The 19,561-nt window shown below is 43.8% G+C and overlaps 1 protein-coding gene across 1 annotated transcript; it reads right to left on the bottom strand.

Annotated features, from left to right (window-relative positions):
* Positions 1-432: 432 nt before the first annotated feature.
* PTHLH (parathyroid hormone like hormone) lies at positions 433-11,841 on the bottom strand. Its single transcript, XM_057424395.1, has 4 exons — positions 11,769-11,841; positions 10,459-10,581; positions 4,429-4,851; positions 433-567 (listed from the first exon to the last, which is right to left on the bottom strand). The coding sequence occupies exons 2-4, from the start codon at positions 10,557-10,559 to the stop codon at positions 558-560; spliced, it is 534 nt and encodes a 177-aa protein (XP_057280378.1). The 5' UTR covers positions 10,560-10,581; positions 11,769-11,841; the 3' UTR covers positions 433-557.
* Positions 11,842-19,561: the final 7,720 nt, after the last annotated feature.

Raw genomic sequence — 19,561 nt, 5'->3', positions numbered from 1 at the left:
TAAAGAAAAAAATAGTGTTCCTGCTCTTGAAATTCCTAAAGGACACATTTTTCCCTCTGAGTCACGATTTAATTAGATTATAGTTTATTAGACATTCTTTACAAATTTTAAAATATTGCTATTATACATGCACAAAGGAAAATCAATTTGAACAATTGTATGTAGGCATTCGTTGAAGTCAACCACAAAACAGGAACATTTTATGTCAGTTATCAATGTACTCGATATGTATATCTAAAGTGCATTATGTTACAAAAAATATAGAAAGTCAGCAGCACCAAGATACGTTCACAAAATAAATACACCAGTCAACAAAATAAATTATGGTAAATGTGACAATAATAATTGTCTTAGCCTTAGCCAAAAAAAAAAAAAAAAAGAAAAAAAGGGGGAAAATCCACAATAACCAAATGTGCAGTTTCAGAGAGCAATGGGGGGGAAAGGTTTTATTCTGAGCATTTACAATATTTACAGGTAATAAATATTTTAATACTTCCCATATGTTCACTATTACAGAATACTGCAATATGTCTTCCAAAAATCTCTTGCTGAAAACGTCAGCGCCTCCTGCAAAAAAAAAAAAAGGACAGAAAATAACAGAAAAATTAATTTTCACTTCAAATACGTGGACATAAAAATTAATATCAAGAGTGTCTCAGACTACCATGGGTAAGCCTTGCTGGTACACATTTGAAATAACCAGGCCAGCTTTAGACATCTTCTGAAGACCTCTAGTATATTTGCTTTAATACAACTCAGGTAGCAGTATGGAGACCTGCAGTTTGTCACAACACTGAGGCCACCTGTTACACTATATTGTACAACCAGAGAAATAGGAAAAGGTTTTAGTTTTCATTAGAGCCTTATGCAAGAAGATTCCTGAGTGCTACAGGTAGAAAAATTGCATCAACCTATAATAAATATGCCAAGTGCTAAATGGAAAAAAAAAAAAAAATACCCAAAATAAAACAAAAGAAAGAAGTGAGAAATTTGTTCGGAAGATAAGAAGAAGACAGTCCTTACTGAACACTTTGGCAATCATGCCCCTTTTGTTAACGGCTTGGGTGATGCTAAGTTTATGATTAAAACAATGTCATGGGGCTTGTTTGGTCTATCTTTACAACGCAGACCACCTATTAGACAAGGGTCTGTTCATCTTAGAGGTATATATTTCTGTGGTGTCATGTATATGAGTGCATACAGTACTCATGCAATAAAGGCAGCTCAGGTCTTAAAGTGACCAGACCCTTGACACCATCTCTTTAAACTCTTGAATGAATGAAAAGATTATGAATCCTCAAAGTTTCCCTCTGTAAGCCAAAGAGCTTATACCTGAAAGAAAAGAAGCATCTCCTAGTGTTAAGCTCTGACTGCCATTGCATTCAGTCCAAGTTGAAAGAGTCAGCTGTATACGGTCCAAAGCTTTGGGAGTTTTCTAAGGGATACTGGCAGCCAGGTATGAGATTTCTACTCTTCCCTTCCTGTGAAGGCATGGGAACAAAAGCAGAGCCAGCTCCTACCCTGTTAGTGTACTACTTATACTACAATATTATTTTAAGTTACTTCTTAGAGGTGCCACAGGGAATGCTGAAGGGTTGGGCTTTTTTCCCTTTCCCTGTGAACAGCACATTTCTGTAACGCATGTTTATTCCCAGGGAAGCAGCTATAGGGTGGAATACAAAGCTGTATAGGATGGAAATGGATTTGCCCTGTGGCTGGACTGATCACCAAAGCTGTGGGCAGGCATGTGTGGGTGTGAGACACAAAAAAAAATGCAAATCCTTGTGAGTCTGAGGGGTTTTATTTTATGTGCGCATTGAAAGTGAGACTACATTTAATGTTAGGGAGTCTACTCATTTGAAAGGTTTCTTAGGAAATTGGGTAAGAACAGCTTAATTGAACTGGAACAGGAATATAGCTGGAATGTCCCTGAGAAAGAATTTTTAAGTGCCTGGAATGGAAATACTAGCATGAAGCTCCTTAGTAATTAATTGGTAATATTAGGGTGTATTCAGGCTATATTAGAATGTGTATAATAATAGCACACAATTCATACAGCATGACTGTATATGTGTGTCTGCACTACACAGATCTGTCTCTAAGAGGGTAACATTTTTAATTCAGCTTGGAGTTTAGGCTTTGTTTTAGAGTTTAAGCTAAGCCACATCTTGACAATGGGCTCCATACTAACCCCTACATGTAAGATGCCTTCTGTGATTTGGTTCCATGTTTTGCAAGATTGGCTTCTTTTATGAGATATTTCCTGTAATAAGTCAAAAGATCTAGAAAGTATTTTTGGTCTTTTTTTCTGTCCTAAACCCAAAATTTTGAGATCAAGTTTGTGCATAGGAAACTGGCATGAGGATTTTAATTCAGTGTGTTGAGAAGAAAAGCAGCACAAAGATACAGTGAAAAGCATGCTTAAGTGCTTAAGGTTTATCTTAATGCATTAAGCATATCCACTTCTTCACTGTAAAGTAATGATGCTTCTCCTAAGCGGCAGCTAGATTTAGGGGTGTTACAAAAGCAGTTGCTACTGGTGTAGCAAATGGAAACCCTGTCTGCACACACATTCCTCGCCCTCCACCAGCAGATAGAGTAGAAGTTCCTGATTCAGCTCAGTACAGCTGAGGAACCAACCTCATTCAGACGTGGTCATGTCTTCATGAAGATGTGCTTGGCCACCTTCTGCCAGCAGCCACAGAGACAGCTGCATTCAACCTGTCTACCTCTATCTAAAGTATATGTCAGGGAGTTGAGACTTGTTTTCATTTAAATGTAAAAATTATATCTTTCGCCAGTTTCTTAAGAGCTGAACCAGCATATTATGTATGCCCTGTCATTGTGAAGGAGAAATTCACTTTTCCTGTTTTGTGATTTCTCTTTGTTTAATTATCTTCAATTAAGTATCTAAAATATAGGTCCTCTTTAGGAAGCTGTTTCTTGCCCTGAAGAAATACTGCATCTTGAGAAATAATTTCAGTAAGGTAAAACTGACTACCTTCAGCCATCCAAATATACTTTTGAAAGAGAAAAGCTGGGCAAGGAAAATCAACAGGGTTGTACCTATGGTGTCCAAACCAAAGACAGAGTAGTAAGAAAAAAATAACTATTTTTTTCCTACAGTCAAGATTTCTATGTGTTGAAGACAGATGTTATTTATTGGCAACCACAGTTTTTTAACGTCCGTTGAAAAGTCAGGTTTCTCATGACCAGAGAGACCTGGAGCATGCCTCCTAAGGCACTGAGACAAACCAGCCCTTCTTACTACACCACTAACTGCTACAGCCATGCTAACACATTTATGGTCCAAGACACTGAATGACTAACCCCAAATGCTGGTAACTTCTGTATATCCCAGCAGAAGTTGAAGTGATGGAGCATGTTGCTAACTGTGGCCTGTAAAGCTTAACCCAAGAGTGTAGGTTTTTTTTAGTAAATCCCACAGCTGGTGTCTCTTTCTAAGGGATTAACTGCGAGCGAGGGGCACTCCTCTTACATTTCTGTTCTACCAAAGGGGAGGAACAGAGAAAAGGGTGGGAAAATGCAAACATCTGGGGAGAACTGAGGGACAGACTCCTTGGATTTGCCTGCAAGTGTGCAGACTTCCACTCAAGCAGAGATGACTGCAAGCAGATGAGTCACTTGGGGCACCTAGAGTGAAGTCTTCAGCTCACCACTGCCCTAAAAACCCTTCATTGTCATACATGAGGGAAGCACGTCTCCCTCCAAAAGCAATGCTCAACATTTTTCAGCAGTAATGTAATTATTTCACAAGCTGGCAAGAAGATGGTGCTGAATTAAAAAATCCTAATGGCAGGGAAAATTTTATGGTTAAAGGCTGGTCTGCGTTGTTTGCAGATATTACTAAGAGGGAAATTTTCCGTGTTCTCCCCTAAGGTTAAGCAGTAAAATGAAAAACTGTAAAGTAAGGGTAGGAAATTTGCCAAAAAGGGGAGGCGTTGAGAAGGAGGAAAGAAAACTTCGCCATTTTATAGATGCAGAGCCTTAAATAAAACTCAAAGCTTTCAATCTGCTGAGGCCCAAGTGTGGGACCAAGATCTGATGTGAGAGACACTAAAATTAAAACAGGAAAGGGAATTTTAATGGCTATGTTGTGCTTTGGTTTTGCAGAAATAACTCTGCCTACTACTAACTCAGCTTCAGAAGGTTCATTTTGGCAGTAAGTATTTTACTTGAATTGTTTGTCATAGGAAAGACAGACTTTGTCACAAATGTTAAGTGGAAAGGGTACTTACCTTCAGAAAGCACCTTGAGACTGTGCACTGCTTGAAAAGCCATCACTCACTTATGAGCAAAACAGTGTGCTATTACTCCAGTTATGAGTGAGGCCTTGGCCTCTCACACCAAAGGATAACAATTTCAGTAAATATGTGGTATGCCCCCACAAAGATATAGCAGAATTACCTTAAATTGTGATTATGTGTAGTTACAGAGTTGTCCAAGAGTGGGCTCTCAGTCACGATGCTTCCATACATGCCAGAAGTTAGCCAAACCGAGCGGGCTCGCCTCTTTTTCTTCTCTTGTTCCTTGCGTTTTCCAGGTTTTGCTTTCTTTTTCTTCCCTGATACCTTCATGGGCTGCTCTTTGTAGGTCTGTGATTTGTTTGTCTCCTGAGTTAGGTATCTGCCCTCATCTTCACTACCAAATCGCACAGGGTAGTTCTTCGTGTTGGTAGCAGGCTTAGGATTAGGTGAAACCTCTGAAGTTGCACGGATCTCTGCAGTGTTGACACCTTCAATTAAATTTTGAAGGAATATTCTTCTCCGTAAATCTTGGATTGACTTGCCCTTGTCATGCAATAGCTGGTGCTCTGATACAGCTCGTTTGCTAAAGAAAGAGAAGAGAGGAGGGGGAAAAATACCTTTAGGATTTGGTTGTTGCCTAGTGTTTGGGAGAGCTCCTCTCTCTTTTGGCAGTGGTGGGCACACAGTGAGTGACTGTATACCAGCTCTCAGGCTTGGAGACATCAAGTTAAGTCATACTGCTGGAGCAAGTAGAGTAGCTACTCCCTGCAGAGAAGGGAAAGACCTAAGCGGGTAATAATACTCAGCTGACTGATCATACAGCAATGGACCTGGAGTTGGATTAGTCACTGTTCTGTTCTAGGAAAGCATTACAACTCTTAATATATCACACTTCAGGCAGTAAAAGCAGGAAGGCAGTTGTCAGAGATAGGAAAACCAAAGGGTCAGATAATGGAGCACTGCAGTCAAGCAAGACAGGGAATAACAAGTACTTGTACTGAAGCCGAAAGCAGTGTTTATACAGAATCATTCTAATAATTTTCCTTTGCTCAGTCATGTACTTCAAAAACATAAATAAATGCATAAAAGTGTAATTCATTTCTAAATTTAAATAAGTGCAATTGCAGGAGTGTAATGGAAAAATGTTTGAATTTGGGTACCTGAAACATAGGCACTTCAGTCCATAATGAGCTAACCAGAGAGGTAGCCTGAGCACCAGCAGAGAAGAGCCTCAGCCACTCCTGTTGAATTTACTGCTTGGCCACTTCTGTCTAATTATTTGTTTGATGCCTTTCTAGTATTCTTCTAAGCGTGAACTTCTGGGACCAGTTTTCTTGTCTGCTGTGCTCTCTGATTTTTATTCCAGCTCTCTTCACTGGATCTTCTTCAAGAGCATCCTAGTTTGTTTGAGTGTGTCTCTGGTGCTTTTCCAGAGTTTGTGACCTTTTGGTTCACTAACCTTTGTCTTTGGGTGATGGTTTAGCTATCTGTCTTTCAGAGATGTTGTACTGGCAAAGAATGTATGAAACATCTGAGGAAATAAGATACAAGTGGCACCTGGGTAATAAATAACCATGATAAAATACATGCTGTTGCCTTGATGTGGAATAGACACACAGCTGCACTGTGAACCACAGAAAGAGCACAGGCTGGGATTTTAGCTATGTTCCCATGAATGCTATAATACAGTTTATCCTTCCAATTGCCCTAGTTCAGTGTGCAGAGATTGGCTATGTATCCTCTCATATTGCATCAGGGTACTCCATGTGACTGGATTTTTACCGGCCAAAGAAAATGAATTCATGGCCTTGCCTGTCATATAATGATTTGGTCAGTTAGCTGGATAAAAAGTTGTTTCTACATGTGGGTGAAATGGGAGAAGACACATAACTGTGAGTGAATATTTCTTCCTTCCGTCCCATCCCTAATTATCTTGCTATGTTACCAGGTCGCAAAATGTGGTGAACAAAGATAGCATGCTAAACGATTGGTAGTGTTCTGCAACTTACGTTTCTCAGTCCCTTCAGCCAAATTCTTTAGACTGTGATTTGATCAACAAGCTACCTGAAACTGGCAACTTCAAGTAGCATAAGTTTAAGAGCACACCTGTCACTTTTTGTATTTGCAGAGCTTCACTTTTTGACTACTGGGTTCATGTGGTGGGTTGGAGTGACACTACATCACTCTTAGTGCAAAATTCAAATAGCAGCTTTCCCCCATTCCACGAGACTGAAAGATGGCTGCTAGTTTTTCATGAAGTCATACAGTAGGGATATCTGCTCAAAAGCAGGCCTAGATATACTTGAGCCTGTGAGCAAACATTGTCTCTGTTTTAAACATCCTGAAATCAGTTTTGGATGACTTCAGGCTTTAGGGCAAATATTTTGTGCCCTTCAACTCAATGTCCCAAAGCAAAAATGCAATGTGATAACACTGAGCTGAACCCATATTATTTCTTTCTCTTTAGTGCAGCTGTGAACATTAACACAAGCTAAAAATCTCCCCCAGGAAAAGCTTTTGTGCAGTGCATTCCCTGAAGCTCTCCAACAGTCATCTCTAACAGTCTTCTCATTAAGGTCTGTCTGATTTGCAAGTGCGCTAATAAAACTAGCACCTTGGACTCCTCTGAGTGGCATACTTCTGTGCTCTTGTCAAGCTGTCCATTGTGGCTCACGTTACATTCTTAGCTTCAGTAATCTGTTTTCCCAGGATATTTGTGTGGGAAATGCAGTTCTCCTTTTACTCTTCTAGTTTATAAAAAGCACACAAAATCTCAGTGCTTTACTGAGTCTAAAACAGTATGCATGTCGTATGTGATGAGCAAAGCTTTCCTACTGCCTCTTGTAAACTACCAAGGATAATTCCTTTTATCACAGACAACCTAAAGCTGCCTTAATCCTGTAATGTGTATTTGGTCAATTTACCCACTGTGACAAAATCTTGAATCTCTAAAGCCTGTTATTAAAGTACTCCTGGTTGAAAAGCTATTCCATTTTACAGAGCTGAAACCTAAAGATTCGGTTCCAGTACACACAAGACAGTCAAAGAGCATTACAAGATCTACATCTTGATGGAGTATGCCTTCCAAAATAATGCAGGGATTGACATGTGAGGTGTTAGTGTGCCAGAAAGGGTGGGTTTCTGTTTAAATGTCTGTATGATATTTAGCATCAAGTCTGGCCCCAAATAACATTCTGCCATTCCAGATGATTGTATAACATTACATAGTGTTACGTTTCACATGACTTCTATTACTCAGCCAGACTTAAGGATTACATTTTGCCTATCAATTTCCTTTGTATGCTCTAGATCAAAAATCTCTTTAAAACAAAGAAGATGTGGTAGATACATATCTCTTTAACCTTCTGCCTCCTTCTGCCTCAATTATTCAAACAAATCCTATGTTTGTAAATCAAGGAGAAGGCTGAGGTAAGAATTGCTTCATGGTAGAGATATCAACAGTATCTCACCCACACACTCAGAGTAGGAAGGCAATGAAAACCGGAATGATTGCATTCACATCTTGGGTATGATACGTAAGAAAGTCTTAGACTGTCAGGGTTAAGATGACCCACTAGAGGTCCCTTCCACCCTGCTGCAAAAGGTACCTGTCATGCAGGGAAAAGGTCTGTACCCAAACCACATGCAATAAATGCTAAGCTAAAATGTGGTAGGCACTTTTGAGTGAAGGATGTTGGTTTGCACTTGACCAGAGCATCCGAACTAGTGGCTGTATGCAAGTACTATGCACATACGAGACTCGATGTCTCATTACATGGAAAACAGTAGACTTGTGGCTGTCCTGACTTCATGTACTTCTAGATAAGCTGTTCTTTTCAGGCACATTCCTTCTTCATTTTTTACCCTAGATATCTAGCGTCACTGAGAAGCAGCAGTCTTCAAGCAACAACTTTATGTTTCAGAGAGTTGTTCTTATTTAAGTGTTGTTATCCTTGAGCATTCACATTGTGGCTCATCATAAGTTTAACAAAATAACTAGAGAGGATTCAGTCAGCTCTAGATTTTGCAAGACTGAGTGCTCTTGCCACTGGCTCCAGAGGGAGTGAAAACTGCTCAACCTATCTCAGGGTTAGTAAAAATATTTTGAACAGATCTGGGGACATGATGCTGCAGTGTCTGGACATGCTGATAAAAATATCTAATTTCCCTTTGAGGCATTACTGGGTTTCTCAGAAGTTTTTCAGCAACTAAAGCATTTCTACTACAAATAATATGTCTGGCAATCTGTTCTCAGGACAATTTGCTGCTGCTCTCCATGGGAGATTTGCCTCAGTAAAGTCTGTAGAACCAGGCCTACGTCAATTTGATTATTTTTGCATGGGTCTAATGATGTGATTCAGTATTTTCATCCATTACTGGTTTAAACCTTTGACTGAAAAAAAATATCTCTAGGCTTAAGTGAGTTATTAACCATTAACTCTAGGAATGGTTTGTGGTGATATTAAAACATGACACATGTTTGAGTGTGGTGTCTGTGTTTGTGCTGTACCCACAAACAAAACTACGTGAATGCCACTAACTGACAGCTAACTGGTTTCTTATGTGTGTTTTACATGCCATAGCAAAGAGGGAGCTGAGAAATGCATTTTGACTACTTAGCTTCCACTTTTCTTCCCCCTGTCAGAATGGAATGGGGATGTTGGAAAGACCTCTGATCCTGACCTTTAAAAACAAGTGTTAGGAAAACACCAGCTTAAAAAAAAAAACACAAAAACAAACAAACAAAAAACAACAACAACAAAAAAAAAAACAAACAAGGGAGAGTATTTCTTAGCAAATCTAACTTCTTTAAAATACAAATTTGGCTCAGATCCAGCTCAGAGTTTCCTAGCCAAGAAAATAACAGCATTTGACTGTACTTCAGTTATTTTCAGATAACTACTGCAGATTTTTTATTTCTGAAACTGAGATTTGTTTTCTCTGTATTCAAAGAGAGGAAAATGGTTGCAAATGAAAGAAATAGCTGAACAATAGTTTGAAAGAGTACAAAGCAGCTCAGCATTAATGGACTGGGAAGGATACACTGTAGCACTATCAGCAATAACATGTTCTACACGATTTGCTGTAGGAGATTTGTAATAGCTGTCTGCCTGGTGCCAAAGCTTAGGTGTGTCTGTAATCACTTCACCTGGGGGATTTTCTTTGTCGCTTAAAAGGCAGAGGAAGTGCTATTTGGAGATCTTGTCCTTATGTATGTAATAAAACATTTACAAGGAAAACAATCTGAAATCGTTTGCTGTGTCATGTTTCCCTATAAGTTGTGATTGGATTTTCCAACCTTCTTTTCCCATCCTGACTTCCTTTTGAACTTAGTGACAATACAGCCCTCCACGCAGTATGACTGAGGTGTTTCTTCCTTAGAAAATCTGATGCAAGTCCAGTGAAAGCCAGTGAGTTAGATGTGTGAGACAGCTGCTCCTACATCAGCCCAGTGGCTTCTCCTCTGCACTATGCGTAGGGGTATTAGTATAAACCATGCTGATTATTTTGGAAGGAGCAAAGAGGTCATTTCCTGAACAGACTTTCTTAGGTTACATTATCATTTATAAAAAAAAAATAAAATGCTTCTGCCTCCAAGATACTGGATTCCCTTTGGATTTTTATTATTGTTTTTAATTTTTATTTTTTCTTCCCTGAATTCAGTGGCAGAAATCCAAAGAAGTTGCTCAGTATTTCAGTTTCATGACAGCCCTCACTACCGTGTGTCTCTTCTACCCTTACCGATATTGGCTCCATGCCAGTGCAAAGAAGTATATGTTATTTAGTGTAACACGCAGCATTTTGATGAAACAGGATTCTCCCTACCAGGACCCTCCCGGTGTGCAGAAAGATGCATGGGCAACAGCACATGCTGGACAAACACAGAGCTGCCTTTCTGCTCCCCTCGGAAGAAGAGACCCTCAGCTCTAATACTCCTTCCCAAAAGCTCTATCGTCTTCTTCCCAAATGCTTTATAAGGCCGGCCAGCTGAAAAGCGCCCTTTCCCTGCCCCAAATGCTCTCTGCCTATCGCCTAGAGGCCACCAGGGAGCACCTGCGTTACCTGGGGCAGGTAACCCGCAGCCGCTCCGCTGCAGAGCGCTGCTGGGGCTGCAAAGCCTGCGGGGCTGCGTCCCCTCCCCACCCGCACCGCCACCCAAAAAGGGAAAAAAAAAGCAAGAGAAACTCACAGTCTGCGGCTGATCCCCTCAACTGATCTCCCGTGAGAGGGCACGGAATAACTCAGCAGAAACACCGCGAAACTCCACTGCTGGAAGAGTTTAGTGAACATTGTATCCTCCGGGTCTTAAAACCTGCAAGGAAAGGGAGGTCAGTCCCGAGGGATCCGGGCGCCAGCGCCGTCCTCAAGCGCTCCCCGCTTTCGGCTCCACCAACTCTGAGGCTGTGGAGGAAAAACAAACTTGCGGAGCTCTCGGCTGCGGCTCACTTCTTCCAAACTTCTCTCCGTCGCTCTCCCTTCCCTGCTGTCTGTCTCTTCCTCCCTCCTTCCCTCCCTCCCTCCTTCTCTGTGTCTCGCTGCCCGGAGGCAAGATCTTTCTCAATATTAGTTAAAGAATCATCTAGCTCCTTTTTGACTCTGGTTTAGAGAGCACGTCTATTTATCTCCTTGAGCCCTGATCAATTCTAGTCCTCTAAGCCGCTGTCTCAGGGCTTTACGTTACAGGAGAAGCCCTCTTTGCAGATAAGGAGAGATTCTCCAAAGTCAGCTCAGCTCCCCCTTGCTCTGCAAACACAAGCACGGACACACACACACACATAGACGAACGCAGATTCGGGGGCGGAGGGGCGGGGGGATGCATCTATACATCTGTCTTTAAGTATACCTCTGCTAAAAAAAAAAAAAAAGTCAGGTTCACGTCCTCAGTCAGCTTCCGGAAAGTTTGGTCCACAAGTGTGCCGGGGACAAGGGAGTTCAAGGAAAGAGCGCTGCCTAGCTGGAGAGCCAGAGAGGTCTAGGCAGAGCGGCAGCCCGGGCAGGCTCGGGGGCTGGGAAGCATGCTTGGCTCTGCAGGTTGGACTGCGCTGGAGCCTGCGATGTTCACACGCTCCGAAGCAGCCTCTGGGAGACCTGCGGGAGGACGGAGGGTTTTGCAAAGAGATGGCGCCCTAGGAACATGTGCGGAGAGAGAGAGAGAGAGAGAGCCCGGCCGGGATACCCACAGCCAAAGAGGAGACGAGAGATCAGCCCTTCCCAGGACCGGAATCAAAAAGGAGCGAAGAAAGGGGGACATCCGACAGCGCACGCGGTCAGCAGACTCTGAGGACTCCGGCCAAGCTCTTCGCATCTTCTGCAGCCGAGCTCCTATCTCTTTCTGTGTGTCTCCCACCTCCCTCCACGGCTCCGTTTTCGTGTTTACCTCTAGGTCACCACCTCCCCTGCCGCAGCACAGTGCGGAGGGCCATCCCGTCAGTGGGGACACTTTCTAGATCAAGCCCAAATGCCCAGCCTGGGGTCGTTGCCGCCTCTCCTTTCACGCACCTACCGTTGTTGGTCGCGGTTCCCCTATTAGCTGCAGGGCTGACTCCTAATGATGTTAATTGTACGCTAGTAAAGGGGGGCTGAGGGGGGAGGGCTGAGGGAAGGACTCGCAGTCTATGAACATAGGCGCTTCTGGCCAAAAAAATAAATTAGTGGAAAGTTTTCTCCTCCTCTCCCTCTTTCGCCTTCCACTTCGCCCTCCGCCAATCCGGCCAGGGTGTTGCAGGTATCTGTGTCAGGTTGCGCTGCCGTGAGAAGCGAACAGCTACAGGGGAGCCGCCGGGGACCCCCGCTCCGCCTGCAGACCATGCCCCCCCCCCCCCCCCCCCCCCCCCCCCCCCCCCCCCCCCCCCGGCGGAGGGACTGAATTCTTCCATCACGGGAAAACACTTATGTAAAAAACAAAGGTAATACAATCCGCCCTTTTATACAACCCGCTTGCGAAAGAAAGTGCCCTCGGCTATTACGAAGTAAGGTACAGGGGGAAAGCATGGTAGGGGGTTTAGAGGGGTGGTCCAAAGGGAACCACTTTCTCTGTTCCAAAGGGAACCACTTTGGAAGTCAACCTGTCCGGCTGCAGAAGAAGGGCTCTCCGCAGGTTGTGCGCAGGCAGGCAACAGCTAGCACCTGGGGCCGCCGGCTCCGGCTGGGCAGCATCCAGGCACCATTCAGCCATCCGCGGCCGCGCACCCTCCGCGGGGCTCCGCGCCCCACTGAAACCTGCCCGAAGAAACCTGCCCGCCGACAGGTGCTGCCCCCAGGAACGGGGGGGTAGCTGGCTTATGCCACCGACAGCCTGATTTACAGCAAAATGCCTGCCCAACACCCTCGCAAACCGCATCAGAACTCTGAGGTCTGCCGGCCGGTTGCTCTTTCTCATCCTCTCCCCGTACTAAGGAACGCTTTCTGGCAAAAGTTTAGGTGCAGAGCAAACCATTGTTCTCCCTGCAGGTTATTTCACGTTAAAAGACACTTGCTGCCACGATTTCTAAGTCCAGCTCCTTAGCCGAATTTCATACCGCACCCTCAAATAAAAGCGACTACATGAGAGCTGGAATAGAAATCATGCTGAAGATATTAAATCGTTTATGCAGTAAATACATTCCCTGAACACCTGGTAGGCTATAAATGAAAATGTATGGCTAAAAGGCTTCTTTGATTTACACTGCCCTTTCGACTAATTAAAAATAATTGTAAGATCCCCTGAAAAGAGCCCCCACACATTCATAAGTCTATTGCTCATGTTCAAAGTAAAACGTCCATCAAATATTTTTAGAATTTCCTTCCCCCTAGAAATAATAATAATAAAAAATAATAAAAAGAAATAACCAACCACCCCAACCCTTACAGCCTCAGGAAAAATAAATAGCCTTTTTAAACTTGGAATACTGAAGTTTCTTCATAATTTATTACTTCACCTTTTCCTTGAGTTACAGCCCTCTGTGCCTCTCAGAGATCACCCTGGCCAACAGTGGTTGATCTTCTCAGCAATCTCTTCCAAAACTATGTTTATGCTTAAGAAAAAGAAAAAAAAATAAAGGGGAAAAAAAAAGAAAAAAAGGTTAAATAAATCAAAAAAAAAAACTTTTCAAAAGAAATCCAGCCCTACAGAGTTTTTATTCTGCCTGCAACAGATTAGTGCTAAATAAAAGGTGTTAAAAGCAGGTGCTTTTCTCCCTTGCTGCTCTTTTTATTATGAAGAACAGAAGCTTCTCCTAATATATATAGTGAGGGAGACCCTTCTTTATTGCTTTTATTGAAAAGACCAAACTTGTGACATCACTAACCACCTTCCTATGGCTGAGTTTGCCTCATCTCTGCCTCAGTGGGCTTGGAAAAAAAAAGAGAGAGAGAAAAAAAAACCCTACATTCCAACTATGGCTTTGCTAATATGGCAGGAACTGAGCAGTGCCAAACCTGTTTAGGACACTTACTATCACACCATGATAACACCCCCCCCCCCCTTCTCCTTCCCCCTCCCTCCCCCCCCAAAGGCTCTTTGTCATCTACAACAACCGGCACAGCGCTTTTTCTCCTGCCACCTACACAAAACCCGTGAGCAAACTCCTCCTGATACCTAACTTCACCGCAAGCCTGAGCCCTCCTCCGTGGCCGGACAGGGTGAAAAGTACCCTCTGCAGGGGTTTAAATCCGTCTTTTCCCCGCAGGATGGAGCCTGGGGAGGGGGATGTGCACCCAGGGAAGCTGCTCCCGGGGACTGACCCCCTCTACCTGCACCATATCACCCCGCCGGCCCCAGCTTCTCTTTCCTGCTACCTCCGGGTGTCCCCTGACCCCGGGGAGAGCGGGGAGAGGATGATGCTGAACTAGAGGAAGGACCGAGGAGGGATGCTTTGGTACAGGTTTTGGGACGGGAATCGCACCTACACCAAAGCATCTCCCCGCGCATGGGTCACCCCAGGCACGGCTGTCCCCGTGTTTAGGAGCGAGGAAAAGCTGTAGTTTTGTTCTGGTTTCACCTGCCGGGGTCTCGGTTACTGCACGGCTCCCCGCCAAGGCGATGTTCTTGCGGCTGCCGCTGATTTTTCCAGCCGGGAAGCACGGAGGGAGCCGTGAGGTGAAGGCAAACCCCTGTGTTTGCCTTTCTGGTCAAGCCCTGCCTGCCGCGACAAGGCAAACCTTATCATTTTAGGTTTTCTGCTTTCCTTTTCTCCCGTCTTCCCGCCTCAAAGACAATGAGATTTTGGAAGGATGCCGCGATTGGCTTCTGCTTCTTTTTTCCATACGTATAAACAGGCATAAATCAGCTTTCCTACGAGGAAACTGACCTGGGAGTTTGGCTAGGAAGATAAGTCCCTGTTCCAGGTCTGGCACGTAATTCCTGAGCAAGGAATAGGGCCAGGGGTTGCGGGCGGGTGTGTGACCGGACTCCCCCCCGGAGCAAAACCTTCTCCTGAAACAAGAGGAGACAAGTGGGACAGGTTTAGCTAATTGGGGAGGAGATGCCAATGCAGCCTCAGAGATCCAGAAGGAATTAATGACTAACCCCCCTGCCCGGTGCCCAGAGACAGACTAAATCCTCCTCTCTGCAAACTTCCCATCCTTCACCTCTGTGAAGTTCCGCCTCTCCCTCCTCCCTCTTGTTTTATTCACAATAAAGCATTTTCGTCATTTCCCCTCCCGGATTTCTATAACCTCAGTTGCACTCGTCCAAGGCTCCGGTTCAGATGGGGAGTTTAACCTCCCCAGTCTTCCCAGGGTGGAAAAAATGGTGTTCAGCAAAAAAAACACAGGCGTGCTGACTGCTTTGGAGTGAGGCTGGCGGGGAAGGGAAGGGAGCGGCAGCACAGCGGTTGCCGGTCTTGTCTTGAGAGGACCCCAAATTCCCGGAGACTCGCACAAACCGTGTGATCCAGTGGGGTTCAAAGCCAGTGAGCGCGGCTCTCTGCAGGCGAGGTGCGAAGTCTCAGCTGTTTTTTTTTTTTATTTTAGGTTATTCCCCCCCCCCTTTTTTTTCCCGAAGCTCCCAGGGTGGTCTTGAGGGCAAGGCTGTTCTGCCGATAGTAGCAAATGCGATTGCTTACAGATTTAGGCAGGCTTTCCAGCAAGTACTCATTCTTGCCCACAGCCTTGAGCTTTGCTGTACCCAGTTCTCACAAAGGTTGCCTTCCTCCCCTCTGCTCTCCCAGGGCTGTCAGGGGTGAGAAACTACTCAGTCCAAATCTGACATGGTGTAATCTTCCAATTGGGTCAAAAGATTGTTTGAAAGAGAAAACTGTTTTTTTCCCTCTCCCCATCAGCAAGACCCAGATGTTTCGAAGCACTCTATCTGCACACACTAATCTCCTTTATTAAACAATGACAGCGTAGCTGCGCAGAGCTGCCTCTCCCACCCTAGAGGCGGCCGGAGTTCCCCAAGTTCAGCTATTGACACACTGCGAAGTTTATTTAGGCAATATGCATTTAATTTATGCACTCGAGAAAGCGGGGGGAGGGGGGGGAGGGGGGGGACGGGTGGGTGGGAAATACTGAAGAGGCTGTGTGGAGCTGCAGAGGGCTGTGCCAAATCTTTTGTCTGGTTCCTAGAATCCAGTAGACACCGAAAGGAATAATTTTCAGATTTGAGGGCGAAGAGTCAGTTATTAATTCATAAAAAGCCTGTCCCTACTATGTATAGCCCAGCGGTGCCGGCGGCTGGCACCCCGCGGCGGAGCAGCCGGCCAGCCTGGACCCCGTTCAGCGGGCTGCGGCGGGGCCGGTGAGCTGTCCATGGTGGTGCGGGCTCGGCCTCCCGCTCCGGCCAACCGTCCCACACGCGGACAGACGGCCCCGGCTGGGTGAGCAGTGGGAGCTCCGGGTGACACGTCCCGTGTTACTGTCTCGCTGTCCCTGCTTTCTCGCTAAGGTATCTATGTAATTTCTACTTGTAAAGCCCCTACTCGAATCTTCACCTGCAGGTAGGTAACCTGCAAGAAACAGGCAGCTCTTTCAGGCTCCTGTTGGAGGCAGACTTCCAAATGCATGACCTCCCAAGGATCATGGCATTCCAAGTGCTAGCAGTAAACCATGCTTTCCATGATTCACGTATTTTCACTAGGTGCTCTGAAACCTTTAGGTGTTAAGCTGCCTTTCTCTAGTTCTGGTCTTGACTTCAGTTTTAAGTATCTCTTAACATCGGTTGGACTGTTTTATTTTGTTTCATTTTTTGTGACTGAATATCTACTAAATACAAACAGGAACAAACGTGTCTGGTCTATTCAATTTAAACAGAACTATTACCAAACTGGGCTGGCTTGAAAACAAGAATTCAATTTAAGGGTGGGGGGGGTGAAGAGAGAGGAGGGGGAAGGGAGGGGGAAGCTTTACAATTTGTTTTTGCACTGTGTTGAAACAAAATCCAGCCCTTTAGACATTTTTTTTGAGAGAAGGCAGACTCACCTCCTGCCTTGGAATAGCTTAGTGGTTAGTGTACTCATCTGGGTTGTGGGACACCAGAGTACAAGTCCTTTCCTTCTGTGATTCAGAATGCTAATCCCTGAAGAGTTGGCTTCTCTCAGTTCCATCCCAGACAGAAAAACCTTTCTGATTACATTTGTAATGAATTGATATTTTCCAATGGGTGAAAAATGAATATTTAGTTAAGGAAAAAATCCCATCTAACTGTTATGCTGAGCAGCTTGGGTTTCTTGGTTAAAAAAAAAAGAGAATTCCAGGCTTCCATCATACAACAAGGAAAAAGAATTGCAAGTTGTGAAAAGAAATGATGTGCTAGGAAAAAGGAAGGTGTCTCCTTCTCTGGTGGCACACAGGGCTAGTGTGGTTCAGACATACTCTCTTTAGCTTTAGTGCTTCTGTCCTTTCCCATGGGCACATGCAAATAGTATGGTTAAGGTTTGCTTTCATTAGATATAATTTTGTTTGATTTATTTTTTTCTATTTGTTTAGCAGATGGAACACTGGAGATAGTTGCACTTAGGATCATGTCTAACCTCACAGGGCTTCCAAGCCCAGAAGACAGGCTGCCTTTCCATACCTGGGATGAAGGAAATAACTTGTTTGCTTGCGGTTTGAAATCATGCCTGTGAATCTGAACAGCAAGATACTATAACATGCTCCACTATAAGCATGACCTTTATTTGGTAACATTTCTTAAATACATGTCTTTGTTTTATGCATTTTGTCTTTAATAATTCTTTTTGGTAAACTCCAGTCTATCTTCCAAGAACTTTGCTGCTTTTTGCTCTTTGTTTTAAAACATAGAGATGACTGGAAATGTTACATGCAACCTCTGCTTTGACTCAGATGTACTTTGCTCCTTCCTCTGCTCCTGTACAAGTACAATGATCCTGCATTGTCTTCTTTCATATCGCATTAATTATCCATTTTCATATCCCAAATTCCCAGTAGAACAAACTGCATCTTTAAACTTTTCCCAGAAGTCATGGGATCTGATTCAGCTCTCACTGAAACCAAACTGATTACCTATTTTCCTTTATTTGGGTGGGAGTGAGCATTTTACATGGTCAACCCGTCTCCAAATTTTGAATGTTCTTTGATCTCACAGTCTTTTCAGACATGATGTCCCATAGGGTGTGAAGCCTAAGCTGTAATGAGCAAAGTGGAATGAACACCTGACTTGCTTTAAACAGGCCATGCATACTGAAATGTAGCCCACAGAGTTGCCCATGGCATGCTGCACAATCAGCTTGGACAGCAGGAGATGTGAGCAAGGACATTTTTAGAGGAGCTTCAATTAAACCTTGCAGGGTAGAGTTCTCAATTTGCTAGCTTATCAAATGTGAAATTCAATTAACCTCAATCGAAAAGGATCAACTGTAAAAGTTAACAGTAACTGTTATTTATTTATCCTAAGATGGCTAATGTTTCTTATATCATTCTAACACCCTGTCTTACACCAAGATTAATTAATTACTCCTTCATCTCCAGATTTCATCTCTCTTAAATGAGCAGTAATACTCTATGAGTTTGGTCTGACCTATCAGTGGTGTTCTCTAAAGGCTGTTTTTTATTTCTTAGGAGTATTGACTATATTTCTGCCAAATGCTTGAAGCAATTTCAGTGGCTGTGGGAATGGAAGTATGAGGGTGCCAAAAAAGTTGGTAAAGCAATATTTGGCTTTAGCAAGCTAAGGTGGCAAGGTCTAATTTTCTGCTAAAAATAAAAAAGTAGAGTTTTGGCTCTGAGCAGGACTGGACATTGACAGTTTCTGGGTACTGCTGCCCTTACTAAAAATCACTCTGTCTCCCAAGCCCTAGAGATGAATTAAGTCTTATACAGGTTCTTGAGTTGGCAAATGAAGGAATGACACATGGGAGAGTTTTCTGAGAGCAGCCGTATGACTCAGGGGAGGCCTCTGTAGTCATAACGCATGTAAAAACAAAGCAAGCTATACTTAGTGCAGGCTGAGGACAGCTGTAGGAACGCTCTGCAGGTTGCTATACTGGCAGAATCAAGATCCAAGGTTGTAATACACAGTCTTGACAAAAGGAGGCTGTAGTCATCATTTCAACCTGTAGATCAGAATAGCAGCACGGAGTTGGCTTCTATTTTATTGGAAATATTTTAATTCCTTAATCACTTTGTAGACTACCACATAAGAAAAAAAGAAAAAAATCTTTAAGTGGTTTTTCCGTCTTTGTCCTGTTGGAGTACTGTACTTGCTGACCAGCTAACCGTGCCCTTGAACCTGCAGTATAGCAAGCGTACTTAAAGCAACTAAAAGATGCCCACTTGATGTTGCTTTCTAGGAAGGGCCAGTAGCTGAGCATGGAAATGTGAGAAGTTTCTCACTTTCAGATGTATCTGTTTGGAAATTATGCAGACAGACAGATGGAGAAGGCTCCTGGGCTTCCAGAAGGAGTTAAGATTTCCAGGGCATGTGGCTATTCCAGTCCTTTTCAGAGACCCTTTCAGACCCTGGTCACTGCAGAATGTCCCCACATGTGCCCAGACCTGACAGAGCTCTTCCTCATGTTATTGTTTTCCATCTTTGAATGCGCAGCACTGAAACTCCTACAAGAGCCCTGCACCAGGACAAGTAGACCAGAAAAAATTCCATTAAAATTGAGGGATTCCATCTGTATGAAGAAAAAGCTTGCAGGATTCAAGGGGGAATATCAGACCTGACTAAATCTGTATTTTTTTTATTAACAGTCAATGGAGTCACAGGCATGAATAGGAAAATTGTGCAACAGATGGTAAGGCTTATCAGATGGTTGCTTATCGCTTCTTACTCCTGGGATGCCTTTATCCTTTTTTCACCAAATACCACTATTTCTGCAATGTCAGGCCAAAAGGTAATCGGTGATAAC

The sequence above is a fragment of the Pezoporus wallicus genome, unplaced genomic scaffold, assembly GCF_028554395.1.
Source record: "Pezoporus wallicus isolate ANWC-B61680 ecotype Strahan unplaced genomic scaffold, APGP_CSIRO_Pwel_v1 scaffold_3294, whole genome shotgun sequence".
In the NCBI taxonomy this organism is placed as follows: Eukaryota; Metazoa; Chordata; class Aves; order Psittaciformes; family Psittacidae; genus Pezoporus; species Pezoporus wallicus.
This window is presented reverse-complemented; position numbering and strand designations above follow the sequence as displayed.